Source organism: Pseudonaja textilis, chromosome 1 (assembly GCF_049901715.1).
Source record: "Pseudonaja textilis isolate UNSWEBS1 chromosome 1, rPseTex1.2, whole genome shotgun sequence".
Classification (NCBI taxonomy): domain Eukaryota; kingdom Metazoa; phylum Chordata; class Lepidosauria; order Squamata; family Elapidae; genus Pseudonaja; species Pseudonaja textilis.
Genome location: NC_141990.1, coordinates 10902904 through 10919254, shown reverse-complemented (window position 1 = coordinate 10919254; position 16351 = coordinate 10902904). Strand labels below are relative to the sequence as shown.

Sequence of the window (16351 nt, the reverse complement as noted above, 5' to 3'; positions counted from 1 at the left end):
CAGGTATGCGGTCTTTGGCTTGGGTTCAAGCATGTATCCAGAATTCTGTGCCTTTGCCCGTCTTGTGCACCAAAAACTTGCACAGTTGGGGGCACTTCCAGTCAGCCCAATGGGTGAAGGAGATGAACTCAACGGGCAAGAAGAAGCTTTTCGGAACTGGGCCATTCTTACATTTCAGGTAACTGTAATAATCTTGATGCACAGCGAGTCTCCGAGTTTCCAATGTCTCTGCAGAGGATAGCAGCATTCAGTGATTTAGCTCAGTGTCTTTCAAACTTGGCAACTTTAAGATGCGTGAACTTCCAACTCTCAGAATTCACAACCAGGATGAGGTATTCTGGGAACTGAAGTCCACTCATCTAAAAGTTGCCAATTTTGAAAAACATTGCTTTAGCTGATTTCCCCTGGGAGAAGTGAGAGGTTTGAGGTTTGGCCCAGCCCAGAAACATTATTTATCCTGGGGGAGACAGCCTAGAGAGAAAGAATCTAAATGAGATAAATACAGTACGGCGAAAATAAATGTATTTGGCTTTTATAGAAAGGTACCCCTAGCCTTAGTATACAGATAGTTCTCATTCTGCAACCACAATTGGGACTGGCAAGTCCAGTTAAACAAGGAGGTTGCTAGGTGAAACCCCAACTGCACTTAGGGTCTTCTTCAGTTTTCCTTGACTTTACAAGCTGCGAAGGTTAGGTGGTAAATGCGAGGCTTGGTCTTAAAATTACTTTTTCATCACCTTCCTAATTAAGGCAGTCATTTAACAAAAACTACTTGTATATGTTCACAATTGCTGTTTTACTTCCTGTTTCTTCTTGTAGAAAGCCTGTATAAAGTCTGCGTTCACACCCCATTGCCGATTAGCCAGGCTATTGAATTAACAAGCTCATTTTCCTGGTCTTTGTCCTGTTATTCCCAACGAGTATCCTCTAGTTATCCATTAAATTGTTCTAAGGCACAATGGGACTAATCTTCTAATCCAGCTTTGCTTTCTAAAGAAGCAAATCATGTCACTTCCATGCATAAGGGATGTTAATTACATTGAAACTCTCACTTTCCTTCTCCATGCACATAATAGCGTTAGCCCTCCCCAGAAGCAAGAAAGCTTGATTGTTTGCGTGATCTTTGCCATGGCTGTGCTGTGAATGGAAACCGTCTTTTTAAACTGAAATTAATTTCATTTACTTTCAACCCCTCTAACTGGAAGATTCAAGATGACTAACCCAAAGGCTGGAGATGATTACATAGAGTCAGAAGTGGCATTCAGCAGGTTCTGACCAGTTCTAGAGAACCGGTAGCGGAAATTTTGAGTAGTTTGGAGAACCGGCAAATATCACCTCTGACTGGAGAATTTTCAGTATCCTTCCCCTGCCATGCCCACCAAGCCACGCCCAGAGAAGCGGTAGTAAAAAAAATTGAATCCCACCACTGCATAGAGTCCTCGATAACTTTAATCTATTCTTTTTATATATATTTGAGAAGACTGCCTGCGAAATTTTTGATATCCGTGGAAAGCACAAGATCCTAATACCAAAAGAATATACATGTAAGGAAACCTGGAACCCCAAGGATTTTAGGATTGTATATGACTCTCGGCCATTGGATTTAAAGAAAGGTATGTTTTCCTCTGATCCTTAAATGCCTTTATTTTTAATTAACTGATATTAGGATCACTTCGATCTTTTTTAGTATTTTTCAACCTTGGTGACTTTAAGATGTATGGATTTCATGCTGGCTGAGGAATTCTGGGAGCCCATTCTTCTTAAAGTTGCCAAGGTAGGAAAACAGTGTTTCAACTCATGGAACACATCCTGGTAGTTATAAGCGAAATATTTCACCTGCATCTTTCCCACAGCTGCTCCAGCAACTTGAGGAAAACTGTACTGGGTTTAAGGTGGCTTGGGATGGTTTTGAAGTCTTATCTGAAACGGTCCAACTTTTTTTAGCTGTGGCAAAAAGACAGTTTGTTCCTTTGTTTTCTCTGTAGCACTTGGTGATATTCATGGGAAAAACGTAGTTCCATTGACCCTCACATTTCGGCAGAATCTTCAAAGTTCACAGTCCAGGTATTCTTTCCTGCTTGCCATACTCCCTGTTTTTTTCTTTTATTTTGAACCCATTAAACATCTAACTGCATATAAAGGATGTATTCAAATTTTGGAAAGATGTTATTTTTAACTTTTTGCCACACAGAGGTTGTATTAGCTATTGTGTACTTAGATATGCATTTTGACCAGAATTGCCTAAACTTTTCTATGTGATTATATATATACAAACATAGAGTAATATTTCAATAAAAGAATTACATTGTACCAATAACTGGTTAGATATAATTGTTCCAAAATAAAATAACATTGAAAACCATTGAATTTTAGCTCAATATAAGGAAGAGAGATACCTCCTTTTAAGGGCTAAAAGCCACATTCAATCTTTAAAAGACCTGCCAAGAGTTGCATGTAACAATAAATATGGGCTAAAAAGAAGAAAAATCATTCCTAATCTTCCCTTTCCTTGCTGGAAAATATTTTTCATCTCATACCAAGAGATATCTTTAATTATATCTTTAAATGTATATGAGGTTAAAATCCTTGTCGAAAGAGATTCTCAATCATCCAGGTCATGGTTGTCCCAAAGGTGCTTTTTCCCAAAGATAACTGAACTTTTTTTTTCCTTTGAAAAATGTTTTGTTTTTCATTCAAGAACTGAAGAAGCTTCTTGGATGAGAAGTGAAAAGTTTTTCAAAGGAAACATACAAGAAAAAAACAAGGAAATCCAGTCCTTGCTGTCTATCTTGTTAGCTTATGACTTATGTAGCTTATGGCTATAGAACTCTTTCCTCAACTAAAAATGAAATAACATGTATTGAAGTTCAAAAGTTTTCCCATAAATGGTGTCAAAGAATCACACCGTAATGCTTCCCACATGAAGTTTGAGAAGTATCCCGTCTGTGGTTTCAATGAGGAAATCCTGTGATGGTTGACTTAAAATGGGTTTGTGTTTCCTTTTCCTTTTCACAGCCGCGTTACCATGCTAATTAAACTTTCCTGTGAAACCAATCAGGAAATCAACTATCTCCCAGGAGACCATCTTGGGATCTTCCCTGCAAACCGAAAAGCTTTGGTTGATGGCATCATCTCCCACGTTGCAGATGCTCCTCCATTCAATGAGATCTTTAGACTGGAAACATGCCGCGATTGTAAGTTAGGAGTCCCCTTTCCAGCTTTTTTTGCTATGGGATATGAGGGGATATCTTTATCTTCGTCTTCCAGCTTGACAGCTTTAAGACTTGTGGACTTCAACTCCCAGAATTCCTGAGCTAACATGACTGGAGGAGAAATTCTGGGAGTTGAAGTCCACAAGTCTTTAACTTGCCAAGTTTAAAGACCCCTGCTTTACAAGAAAGGGACAATGCATAATCCAAATGAATTTGGAGTGAAGAAGGAAAAGAAAAGGATATCAGTGTTATCTTGGAATTCAGCTCTTTTCCTCTTGGGCAAGAGTAGGCAGCATTTTAGCCTTTCACCTTCTAAAGGGACCTCATGGTGAAGGGATGGCCTTATCAGAAAAGGCGTGTGTGGGAAATTTGGGGCTTCCTTTGTTCCATTTGGGGTGTGGCATTTTTGTTAGCAATTTTTCCCCCGAGTAAAATAGGTATATTAAGTCAACTGAGAGGTTAAAGTTCCTGTTTTACTACTTTCACACTCCAAAATGGGAAAGTCATTCATTCTAAATCGGGTGGGATGATTCAAAGGCTCTGGGGATGAGGTATTCCCTGCAGGAATGATATTGACTTTGGGTCAACAGGAAAGACCGTTTTGGAAGGCAACCGGTCAGATGTATTTATTTTCGACTTAGATTAAGACTCTCCCCAGCTGATTTCCTCTGTTGACTCTCAGAATATATGCTCACCCATTTCCTCTTTCATTCCAGGTGGCTACTGGACTCCTTACAAAAAGTTTCCAGCATGTACACTGTCCCAAGCTTTGATGCATTTCCTTGATGTCACCTCTCCCCCTTCCCAGCAGTTGCTAAGATCATTTTCCCAGCTGGCAGAAGATAAAAGTGAAAAGGAAAGGCTGAATCTCTTATGTCATGTGAGTTTGGGATTAGTTACAGGCAGGGAGAGAAAATATTGTGCATAGAGCATCTCTCTTTCATCTGCTAGCAGGTGGCCAACCATGGTTGATCTACAAAGGTTAGGCAGGGTTAGACTCGGTGCTAATGCCAGTTTATAGTGACTTGATAAGGCCACACTTGGAATACTGCATCCAGTTTTGGTCACCACAATATAAAAAAAGATGTTGAGACTCTAGAAAGAGTGCAGTGAAGAGCAACAAAGACGATTAGGGAGCTGGAGGCTAAAAGAATGATAGCAGGAATTGGGTGTGTCTAGTTTAATGAAAAGAAGGACTATGATAGCAGTGTTCAGATATTTGAGGGGCTGCCACAAAGAAGAGGGGGGTCAACCTGTTTTCCAAAGCACCAGAAGGCAGGACAAGAAGGAATGGATGGAAACCAATCAAGGAGACAACCAGCCTACCTCTAAGAAGAGATTTCCTGACAGTTAGAACAATTAAGCAGTGGAACAACTTGCCTCCTGGAGTTGTGAATGCCCTCCTCACTAGAGGTTTTTAAAAAGAGATTGGATGAGCATTTGTCTGAAAGAGTTTCTTGCTTGAACAGGGGGTTGGACTAGAAGATCTCCAAGGTCCCTTCCAAGGGTTATTCTGTTATTCTGTTAGTGCTTGGGTGGGAGACCATCAGGAGATTTCATGGCTGTAGACCAAACTGGGAAGTTGAAAACATTCCAATAGCAGATCACTTTTGTCCTGCTACTAAAAAAAAGCTACATCGACATGCCTGTACAGTCATCTCAATTCAACAGGAGCTTTAATACAGCTACAATAGTGCAACCCCAGTGAACAGATCTGGGATTGGTAACTTAATAACTTTGTTTAGGATAGCCCTTTTCCATCTCTGGCTTTGAGTCAAATTTATGCCTATTGTAGTTATTTCTGTGCTCTTTTCCTCTTTAATAGCAATAGCACTTATATACCACTTCATGGTGCTTTATAGCCCTCTCTCACGGTTTGCAGAATCAGCATATTGCCCCCAGAAATCTTGTATTATCTCTTGGAATTTTATAGGGTACCATTGTTTCTACAACGAGCTGCATTCCCGTTTTGGAGCAGATATAAATATAAATCAATAAATAAACACTGAGTGCCTGAGTATCTGTATGTTTGTTTTTCACTGCAGAATTTAGAAGAATACAACAAGTGGAAATTTTACAACAGCCCCACTATTTTGGAAGTCCTGAAGGAATTTCCATCCATCAGGCTCTCGACATCCTTCTTACTCTCTCAGCTGCCTTTACTCAAGCCCAGATACTACTCCATCAGTTCTTCGCAGGATTGGGAGCCCCAGGAATTACATTTGACTGTGGCTGTAGTGACCTATAGATCTAGAAGTAAGTAGGCTTTCTGTTCTGAAGCTTCGTTGGGCCGTGTGTTTGCCGTGATCCTTCATCAAATGGGAGAGAAAGTTTGGTCTGGTGCTTAAAGTACCAGGCTAGAAAGTAGGAGGGTGTGAGTTCTAGTCCGGCCTTAAGCATGAAAACTGGCTGAGCAACATTGGGCCAGTCATTCTTTCTCCATTCAGCCCACCTCAAAGGATTGTTGTTGTGGAGAAAAACAAGAGGAGGAAGGAATATTAGCTATGTTCACCACCTCCAGTTGTTTAAAAAGAAGAAAAGCAGAATTTTAAAAAATTAAAAATGTGCTTTGGAACAGCTCAGCATATATTAGTACTGATGTAATACTGCAGTTATATATATATATATATATATATATATATATATATATATATATATATATATATATATATATATATATATATATATATATATATATTTGTTTTCTGAGGTTCTACGCGGGTATTTATATGTGGATCTTTGGTTGTTCGGGTTTTCTCCTGCGTAAGATTTGAAGTATCTAGGCAACGTTTCGATGAAGTCTCATTCATCATCTTCAGGCTTCTGTCTCCGGCTCTGTGCTTCTCAGAGTAATGTGAGATTGCAGCTGCTTCCTCCTTTTAGATGCCACCACCACACTTCCATGTAGAAAACAGACTCACACCCACTCAGAAGATGAGACACGACCATGGACCAGAAGCTGCACGGCAGCTGCATCACTACCCACTTCAAACCCCTCCGAGCCATACATGAAGCAAACCGACACCCACTATGAAGATGCAGCACGACCACGAACTCGAAGCCAAACAGCAAGATCACAACTCACCAGCTCAAATCCCCCAGCAACTAAGACTAACCTGAGCACAACCAAGCCCCCACCTGAACAGAACACGCCTCCAACCAATCAGAACACGGCTAACCCCCAACCAATCAGAACACAGCCAAACCCCTACCAATGAGAACACACCCCACCCAATCAGAACACAGCCAAGCCCCACCCAATCAAGTCCCACCCCCACTGGCAGTTAAAAGGAGGAAGCAGCTGCAATCTCACATTACTCTGAGAAGCACAGAGCCGGAGACAGAAGCCTGAAGATGATGAAGTATCTGGGGATATATTTGACATCAAGATGTAGTACATTGAAGGAGAATAATTAGATTAAACTTAAACAACAGATAGCTCAAGACTTGAAAAAATGGGAGAACTTACAATTGTCATTAATAGGAAGGATTTCAACAATTAAGATGAACATTTTACCCAGAGTCTTATTTTTGTTTCAAACAATACCAATTAGGCTTGGAAAAGAATATTTTGAGGATTTAAATAAAATTGTTTTGAAGTATATATGGCAAGGTAAGAAAGCAAGAATAAAGTTAAAGCTTTTACAGGATGCTAGATTTAGAGGAGGGTTTGGACTGCCTAATTGGGAGTTGTACTACCAAGCTGCAAACTTGACGTGGGTTAAAGAATGGATAACATTAAGGAAAACCAGATTGTTGACATTAGAAGGTCATGATTTGTTGTTGGGCTGGCATGCTTTTTTATGGTACAAGGGAACTAAAACACAGGGGTATTTTAGAAGGCATTATATACAGGAGTCTCTGTGGTTGAATTGGGAGAAGATAAAAAAACAGTGTTATTTGAAAATTCCAGTTTGGTTATCGACGATAGAAGCGTTTTCTTATCCTATAATCTATAAAAAGGAACAAACAGTTAACTATGGGGAATTATTAGATGAAAAGGGTGAACTTAAATCGATGCAAAAATTGGAAGAACAAGGTATACGGATGAATTGGTTTTCATATTTGCAAATATATTCAAAGTACCATGAGGATTCCAAAGCAGAGGATTTTATGATAAGCAAACTGACTTGGATAAGATTTTGATGGGTACTGATGAAAAGGTGATTAAAAATTGTATGGTTATTTATTGCAAATTAAGCTTGAGGAAGAACAAGTTAAAGAAACTATGATTGCGTGGGGAGGAATTTTGGATATGGGATTGATTTAGAGAAATGGCAGAAATTATGGTCGCAAAATTATAAAATGACAATGTCTACAGCCTATAAAGAAAACTTGTATAAGATGTTTTACAGGTGGCATTTTCCCCGACAAGGATAGCAAGAATGTTTAAGAACAAATCCGAAAAATGCTGGAAATGTCATCAGAAACCTGGTTCATACTATCACATGTGGTGGACTTGTGAGGATGCTAGAAAATATTGGACTAAAATCCACATGTGGCTGGAAAAAATGACAAAGAAGCATATAGACTTGAAACCGGAGTTTTTCTATTGGGAATACTACCAGATACTTATAGTAAAGAGTTGAAATATTTGATTGTAAATGTATTGACTGCTGCTAGGATTGTATTTGCAAAAAATTGGAAAAATGAGAAAATTCCATTGCAAGAAGAAGTTGTAAAGAAAATTTTGGAATGTGCTGAGATGAGTAGATTGACTTTTGAAATTAGAGAGCAAGAAGATAAACAATTTTATTTAGTTTGGGATCTTTTCTATCAATGGTTGAATGATGAAATATTAAAATATAAAGTTAGATAATAAGGAATAATAATGACTTTATTTTCCCTTTCCTTTTATTGGTTTTTGATACTATATTTATATAATAGCTTTCTTTGTTTCTTTCTTTTTCATATTTGGGATAGAATTGGTATGATTATAAGATTTGTTTTAGAATAAAATATTTAAAATATAGTTATCTCATAAAGGCATGACCGAATAAAAGTTTAGTCAAATTTTTCTTTTTTTCTTTAATAGAGATACTAGGATTTATAAATTTGTATTGATAAGAGTATTATATAAAGTAACTGTAATTGTGACTATGAGGTGAATGCACAAAACCGATGGACCAACCGACTTACGGTGTGTACAAAAATATGGGGAGCTGATACTTTTATGCTTTGTTGTTGTGTTTTTATGTTAAAAAAATAATAAAAATTTATATATAAAAAAAAAAAATCTTACGCGGAGAAAACCCGAACAACCAAAGATCCATATATATATATATATATATATATATATATATATATATATATATATATATACATATACATATACATACATACACACACACATACATATATACATACATACATACATACATATATACATATATAATACTGATGCAATATAAGATTATATCCTTTTTCCAGCTGTGCTAGGAATCATCCTTGGAGATGATAAAAAGTTCCTGCAACTAGAACAGTAAATACAGGTAGTCTTTGATTTATGACCACAATTGAGCCCAAAATGCTTGTTGCTAAGTAAGACAGTTGTTAAGTGAATTTTGTCCCATTTTACGACCTTTCCTGCCACGGTCATTAAGTGAATTGCTGCAGCCATTAAGGTAGTAACATGGTTGTTAAGTGAATCTTCTTCAATGACTTTGCTTGTAAGAAGGTTGAAAGAGTGATCACATGACCTGCAATCGTCATAAATATGAGTCAGTTGCCAAGGGTCCGAAATTTTGATCATGGAGGTGCTGCAATGGTTGTAAGTGTGAAAAATGGTCATAAGTTCCTTTTTTCAGTGCTGTTGTAACTTTGAATGGTCACTAAATGAACTGTTGTAAATCGAGGACTACCTGTAACTGAACTGAATTCTCAGGAGTGTTCTCCAACAGCAAAGTTCAAAAGCATTAATACTCTTCATATCTTCTGAGTAGGGCCTATTAAAATCACCATACTGCAAAGTCTGTCTGCTCACCTTTCTTGTGATTTCAGCTAAACCTTCTCAAAATACTTCACCAGAACATCATATGTGTGTTCTTTTTCTCTCCCTTCCTTCTCAGATGGAAAAGGTCCAGTGCACCATGGGGTATGCAGTACTTGGTTGAACACAGTGGCCCTGAAAAAGACAATTCCCTGTTTTATTCGCAGGTGAGATCACAGCTGAAAAATAACTTATAACAAAATCTTGAGTTCTCAAACTGAAAAATACCCAAATGATATTGTATGAAATACAGGTTGATTCTGTTAGGAATGTAAAGCATATGGACCAGTAGCAGGATTCAAATTTTTTTACTACCAGTTCGGTGGGCGTGACTTGGTGGGTGTGGCTTGGTAGGCGTGGCAGGGGAAGGATACTGCAAAATCTCCATTCCCTCCCCACCCAACTAACCTGCTTTCCAGCTCTGTTCTCCTATGCAGGGCAACAAAAGAAGAGCCAGCTGATCAGCTGGGACTCAGGAGGCAGAGAATAGATGGGGGCGGGGCCAGTCAGAGGTGGTATTTGCCGGTTCTCCGAACTACTCAAAATTTATGCTACTGGTTCCCCAGAACTGGTCAGAACCTGCTGAATACCCACCTCTGATATAGACTAATTTTTGGAAAGCAATTGGACTAATTTCTGTACTGTTCAAAGACCTGTAAATAGAAATTAAGAAAACAAGGCTCCATTTTAGTCTTTTCTCTAAGTGAGAGCAGAAAGGAAAATAAAAGCAGACCAACCAGGCTTAAACATTTCCAACTGGCATAGGTAGAATCTATCTCAATGTACAGGTAGTCTTCCCTTATGAACTGCCCCATTTAGCACCCATCTGAAGTTACTATGGTATAAAAAAAACATCTTTGTCACCCAATCTTGTGTTTATGGCTGTCACATTATATCATGGTCACATGATTGCCATTTGTATACTTCCAAAGGGGCTTGTGACAGAGTTAACAGAGAACCCAGAAGGACAATCGCAAATCAGTCAGGTGATGCTTTGCGAAGAAGTGTTCTAAGTCTGTTGTGATTGTGTGATTTTCTATTTAGCGACTACAAGGCTTAGCAATGGACTTGCCAGTCCCAATTGTGATTGCTAAGTGAGGACTATCTATATCTATTTGAAATCTAAAGGCCCATGATCCGTTGCAAGATAATCTGAGAAGTGTACATTTACGGAAGAAGAGATATTTGGACTTCCTGCTTCTCTAGGAGTAAGATATTTGTTTTTCTCATTGTTATCTAGTGCTGCTGGATTCCAACTTCCAAAAGATCCAAGGAAACCGTGCATCCTGATTGGTCCTGGTACAGGAATTGCTCCTTTTAGAAGCTTCTGGCAACAACGACACTTTGACTTAGAAAAGAAAGGTGAAGAGAGCTTTGCTACTTTCTGAGTGATCTGGTTGGACCAATCCACGTGCAACTGAACTGGGCAGTGTTTAGGAGTTGGCATTATCTAACAATTAGCACTAGCAAAAGCACTTAGGCTTATGTGCAGAGTCCGCATCTTGCCCCGCCCAACAATCTGGGTCCACATTTTACCAACTTCGGAAGGATGGAAGGCTGTCAACCTTGAGCCGGTCCAGATCGAACTGCTGGCTGTGGGGAGAGTTAGCCTGCAATAGCTCATTCTAACCACTACGCCACCCCAGCTCTAATTAGAAATTAGAGTTTCCAATTTCTTATTTGGGCTCATGGAATATAAGCCTTATACTTTTGGAATATCTGCTTAATCCTGTGAAGTAAATCTTGCAGAGAGATCATGTTAAGATAGGTTTAAAGGTCAACCCCACGTTAGTCTGAGGCAGCCTTTTATGATTCCTCCATGAGACTCATGTTCACGTGTCCCATTCAGTGCTGCAGTTAAGTCATTAAATTGTGGTTTCGCAACATGGCTTTGTTCCTCTTTAGATGGCCCTGTGAGTTGCTTCTCTTCTTTCAAAATGTGACAATGTTGGGGCGTTTAGGGGCCCTCCTCTTCATTCTGCTGACTGGGGCACTGGACTCCTTCCACACAATTTAGTCCCACTGCCAATAGTGCCTTGAGCTCCCTAAGAAGCCCAATTGATTTTGGCCTTCTGGTTTTCAGGGATCCAAGGGCGGGGTCTGATCCTGCTGTTTGGCTGCCGGCACTCCAGCCTGGACCACCTCTATCGAGAAGAAATGGAGGAGATGCATCGGAAAGGGATTCTCCAAGAGGTCTACACAGCTTACTCCAGAGAGCCCGGGAGTCCCAAAGTAAGCCTCCGTTGCATCTTGCCTTCGATAACTTTGCTTAGAGCAGAGCACTGAATTGTATCCAGAAGTCTTGGGTTCAAGTTCTGGTCCCACTAATTAAAAAGAGAAGGAACACAAAAAATGGTAAGGAAGCAAAGTGGCCAAAAGCAGTATAATGCAAGTAGGTAGTCCTTGACTTATAACAGTTCATGACCCTTTTGTGGCATGAATTGGTGGAATTGTTTTTGTAGACAGGTAGTCCTCAACTTACAACAGTTCATTTAATGACTGTTCATAGTTACATCATCACTTTAAAAAATGACTAACGGCCATTTTTCACACTTATGACCATTGCAGCATCCCTGTGGTCCGTGTTCTAAATTCAGACGCTTGACAACTGACTCACATTTATGACTGTTGCAGCGTCCCAGGGTTATGGGATGACCTTTTGCGACCTTCTGACAAGCAAAGATCAGCAGGGAAGCCAGATTCACTTAACAACTGTGTTCATAACTAAACAACTGCAGTAATTCACTTAACAACTCCGGCAAGAAAGGCCGTAAAATAGGACAAAACTCACTTAACAAATGTCTCACTTAGCAACAGAAATATTGGGCTCAATTGTGGTTATAAATTGAGGACTACTTGTACATGATCTTTATCTTCTGTATCTAAGTAACCTCATCAGAGCAATTGTGTATGACAGCAAACTTCACACTTGCTTGCAGTGATGAACTTACCTAGCTGGGTCATGAAAATTCTGCAAGCAACCAACCAAGCACACCAAGAACAGCACAGTTCAACTCTGAGCTATAGATAGCCTCTTCTAATAGTACTGTATATACATTATCAGTGCTGTGCTCTAAAATATTGGGATTCTAGTAGTTATTTGTCCTAGCTGTGCTATAGGTTGTCCAACTGCTGGGCGATAGACACACTAGTGCCATGATGGCGAACCTATGGCACACGTGCCAGCACACGAGCTGCAGGCAAACTTACCTGACTGCACATGTGTGCGCCTCACAGTTGATTTTCGGCTGGTTTGAGGCCTTTTTCAGCCTCCCAAAGGCTTGAGGAAGGCTTCTGCAGGTTTTGCAGGCCAAAAACTAGCCTCGTTTCATCACTTCCTGTTTTTCCGAAAATATCGGAAGTGACAAAACGGGGCTAGTTTTCGGCCTGCAAAGCCTGCAGAAGCTTTCCTCAAACCTCTGGGAGGCCAAAAAAGGCCACAAATCAGCCAAAAATCAGCTGTGAGGTGCAGTGCAGGTAAGGGAGCGGCGGGGAGTGGGTGGGGATTGCACGCACATGTGTAGGGGCGTGGGGGGATGTGCATTGCCTTCTGGGTGCTGGCACATGAGGCCAAGCGTGCAAGTGTGTGCACAATTTTTGACACAGGAGCCCAGAAAGGTTAGCCACCACTGCCTAGTGCCTTCAAAATGTTTTGGAAGTATACTTCAATTTTCTTTTTCCCTTCTCTTCTTCCTTATTTTTAGAGTATATGTTTGTCAGTCTCTTTGAAAAGAATTATTCACTGCTAATTTGCTCTGCTCTAAAAAGCTTTGTAGTCAAAGCATCCCGATTCCATACCTTCAACAGATAAATTAATTTCATAATCCTGGCCATCAGCCTCGCTGGGGAGGGCTAATGGGAACTGTAACCCAGAAATCTCTGGCAAGCACTAGACTAATGATTCAGCTTATTAAGTGATTAAATATTGCAGCTCTCTTAGAAAAAAATCTGAATGATATGCAAATGGTTCAGGTTTATGTGCAGGACCTGCTTCGGAACAAATTAGAAGCAGAAGTATACAGGCTTCTCCATGAAGAAGAGGGATACTTGTATGTCTGCGGGGACATCCGCATGGCCAGCGAAGTGGCTAAGACTTTAAAGGAGATGTTTGCAAAGAAGCTGAGCTTGACCGAAGAGGAAGCAGAGGACTACTGTTTCCAGCTGAAGGTACGATGACCCATTTCCATTTGGTTGGCTGCCAAACTCAGTCCTAAACTGATCCACATTGTAAACATGATCTATGGAATGGGTGAAAGTTCTCAATTCATGTCTTGTCTTCTGGGGTCATCCAGGCTTCTGGCATTCCTCAACAAAAGGAGTCCGAGTTTATTATTTGGTTGAATGACTTTAGGAATGATCTTCTAAGCGGGCAAGGAAATGTCTTTGGGGGACACAAATTACTATGGGAAGTCTTAAGAAACTGGCAATCTTTGATTTTTAGATTTCCAAGCTCAGACCCTAAAAGGGATTCTAATTTCCATCATCTCCCAAATTTTAGTCTAGCATGCAGGGGGGCAGAAGTCTTGGACTCCAAATCTTAGAATGAGCAGGAGGGATCCAATAAGACTTTTAACTAATTCAGAAGTGATGACTGGGCTCTGCCAGTATGGGCCCCACTCTGTAACCAAGCTGACTAATGTAACAATGGAACTGCTGGTCAGGACGTATTGGATGGCAATCCTGGGTATCTCAATTTATTTATTGAATCAGGTGAATTAACATATTTATAGAATATTTTCCCCCAATTTAACCGAGTTTGCATTGGAGGGGAATCCACAGCAAATGATCAAAATGAAAGGCAAGTAGCTGCAATCTTAAGCATTACCCCTTTTTATGTATGCATGTAACTAAAGGACCTGGCTTGGATTGTAGCATTGCACTCACTGTGAGTCAAATTTTGACCCACCCTATGAATGATGCTGGTTTGAACAATTTGTGTCCATCCAGGCCTCTATTTAAAATTCCACAGGAATTATACTGAAACAATTCCACCGATTCTTAACTTTCCTTGTTTTGTTTTGACAGAGGCAAAAACGATACAAAGAGGACATATTTGGAGCAACGTTTCCAAGAGAGAACCAAAGAACTATGGAAGAAATAAAAACTGAAAGACCCCTAAAAGTCTTAGAATCTCAAGTCCAGCTAAAACTTTAACCGTAACTTCCTACACAGAGGCCTTCTTTAGCCTCAACAGGGGTCCCCAGATGTTGCTTTCACAGCAGCGTCTGCCAACGTGGACCAGTTTAAGCAGAAATTTGCACCACAAAACCAAATAGTTGGGTTTTGGATAAAACACTACATATTGTACTATTTTATTTAATTATATTTAATTCTTTTAGACTATGTATGTTTTATTGGAACTTTTGTAGTGATCAGTCTTTATTATATTATTATTTAAATTCCATTCTTGGACAAAGGGGCAGCTTTTGTGGGCTGTTTTCACCCTGCTTTTGTATGTTCAGAAGAGAAAAGACTAACCTCATTTAAAACCAAAAACTGGAACTTCTTGTAGGTGCTTGCATAAGGGCATGTAAGGAGAGGATTTTTTTAAAAATCAAGATGACAACAGTAACTACATGATTGCATGCACATCACGCATAAAAAGGGACAGAAATTAATTATGTCATTGCAGTTGCCATCTTGACTTTTCTGACTTCCTCTGTGGATGTTCCTGGCCTTCCATAATATATGCCTAATGCACTGCTGTTGGGGGTCATGTTTTCCAGGCTCATTATGTTACAAGGAAAGGATTGTGGTTTCTGGACCTCCTTTTTCCCAGGTCTGAGAGAGGGATTGGCTGAAGGGTCACCCAGCAGACTTTGTCCCTAAGACAGGGCTAGACCTCACAGTTGTTAGCTAGTGCCTTAACCTTTACACCAAGCTGGCTCTCAACACCACATCACAACCCGATTTCACATTCCAATAGTATCAACCCATCCCCAATATGTTACTACAGTATTTGCTGAAAACGAGTCTTTTGAGAACTTCAACATTGGCATTACAGCCACCTTTCAAACAAAGGACCAGCATTTGTTGAGACCGAATTGGTATTGATGATCCTAATCTTAAATAAGACCTCTGTCCCAAATGGTGGCCTATTGATTGTCCTTCCTTGAATGTTCTTCAAGAGCCTGTCTTGCCCTTCTGAAGGAGCTGGTCTCTTATCACCACAGGGCAAATAAAATCAGATCATCTATTGACTTGAACATGTGTTTTTTGTCTCACATCTTGGGGAATTGGGAAGGATCAATGTGAGGGGGAAAAACTGTACAAAAGAACTTGAATAAAACCATTTGTGAGTTCCTCATTGGCATTATTCATTTTTCTACTTGATTGCATAAACTTTGGAGAAATAACTTGTCCATCATAGATTAGCAGAATTCTCCAATCATTATCTGAAGTGTTCAGTGTTCTGCAGCTGATGTCAGAGCTAGAATGCTGAAGAACCAACTCCCAATGTTTAACTGATTCTTATCTGGATAAATTTGGAGCTTCTTTTGACAAGATGGGTATCGCCTCCACACATTGGGCTGTTTTTCATGGACTAGCTTTTTCCATCTGAGCAATTTACAAAGTTCCTGGGCTGCAGTTCTTTGCTGTCGGGGGAGCACTTGAACATATCCATCCATCCATCCAAATCTGTTACAGCTGCCCACTCCAATAGAGTATGTGTAGAATAATGAGTGACCTTCCTGAATGGGATTATGGCTCTCCCAATCACACAAGGATTGTTCTAGTTGCTTTCCCCAGAAGCTATCACGAATAGCGCATGGAGGTGGCTAAGCTAAGCTGCTGGTCTCACATGGCACATGGCAAAGAAGAAACTTTCTGAAAGTGTGTGACTTGGCACCACTTTGTGAGGAAGCAAAGGAACAAATGGCACAGAAATGGCCATTTTCTACTCATTTGATACTGTTAATGAGGGCTGAGAAGTGGGTTTCCTTTTCTTCAAAACTGTCCTCACTCTAAGGTAGAGTAGGAGAAGCATCTGCTCTGAGATGATAACACTTGGGTTCCTCTGTGCAAGCCGCTGATATCCTTGACTGATGTTTAAAGTTTTCTTTTTTTTCCCCTCCCCAATTACATTCTTTATAAGCCATGTCCTTTTTAGACTGTAAATTGAAAGACAGAGACTATTATTTTGTAAGCT

General features: G+C 39.9%; 1 protein-coding gene across 1 annotated transcript in view; it reads left to right on the top strand.

Annotated features, from left to right (window-relative positions):
* NOS2 (nitric oxide synthase 2) overlaps positions 1-15507 on the top strand; it is a 40527-nt gene extending 25020 nt beyond the window's left edge. The window contains exons 17-27 of the mRNA XM_026710212.2: positions 4-178; positions 1481-1613; positions 1986-2064; positions 3016-3194; positions 3929-4092; positions 5258-5468; positions 9281-9368; positions 10442-10563; positions 11285-11433; positions 13174-13368; positions 14227-15507. Of these exons, the coding sequence (XP_026565997.2) occupies positions 4-178; positions 1481-1613; positions 1986-2064; positions 3016-3194; positions 3929-4092; positions 5258-5468; positions 9281-9368; positions 10442-10563; positions 11285-11433; positions 13174-13368; positions 14227-14355 (1624 nt within the window). The 3' untranslated portion in view covers positions 14356-15507. The remainder of the gene's footprint in view (positions 1-3; positions 179-1480; positions 1614-1985; positions 2065-3015; positions 3195-3928; positions 4093-5257; positions 5469-9280; positions 9369-10441; positions 10564-11284; positions 11434-13173; positions 13369-14226) is intronic.
* Positions 15508-16351: the final 844 nt, after the last annotated feature.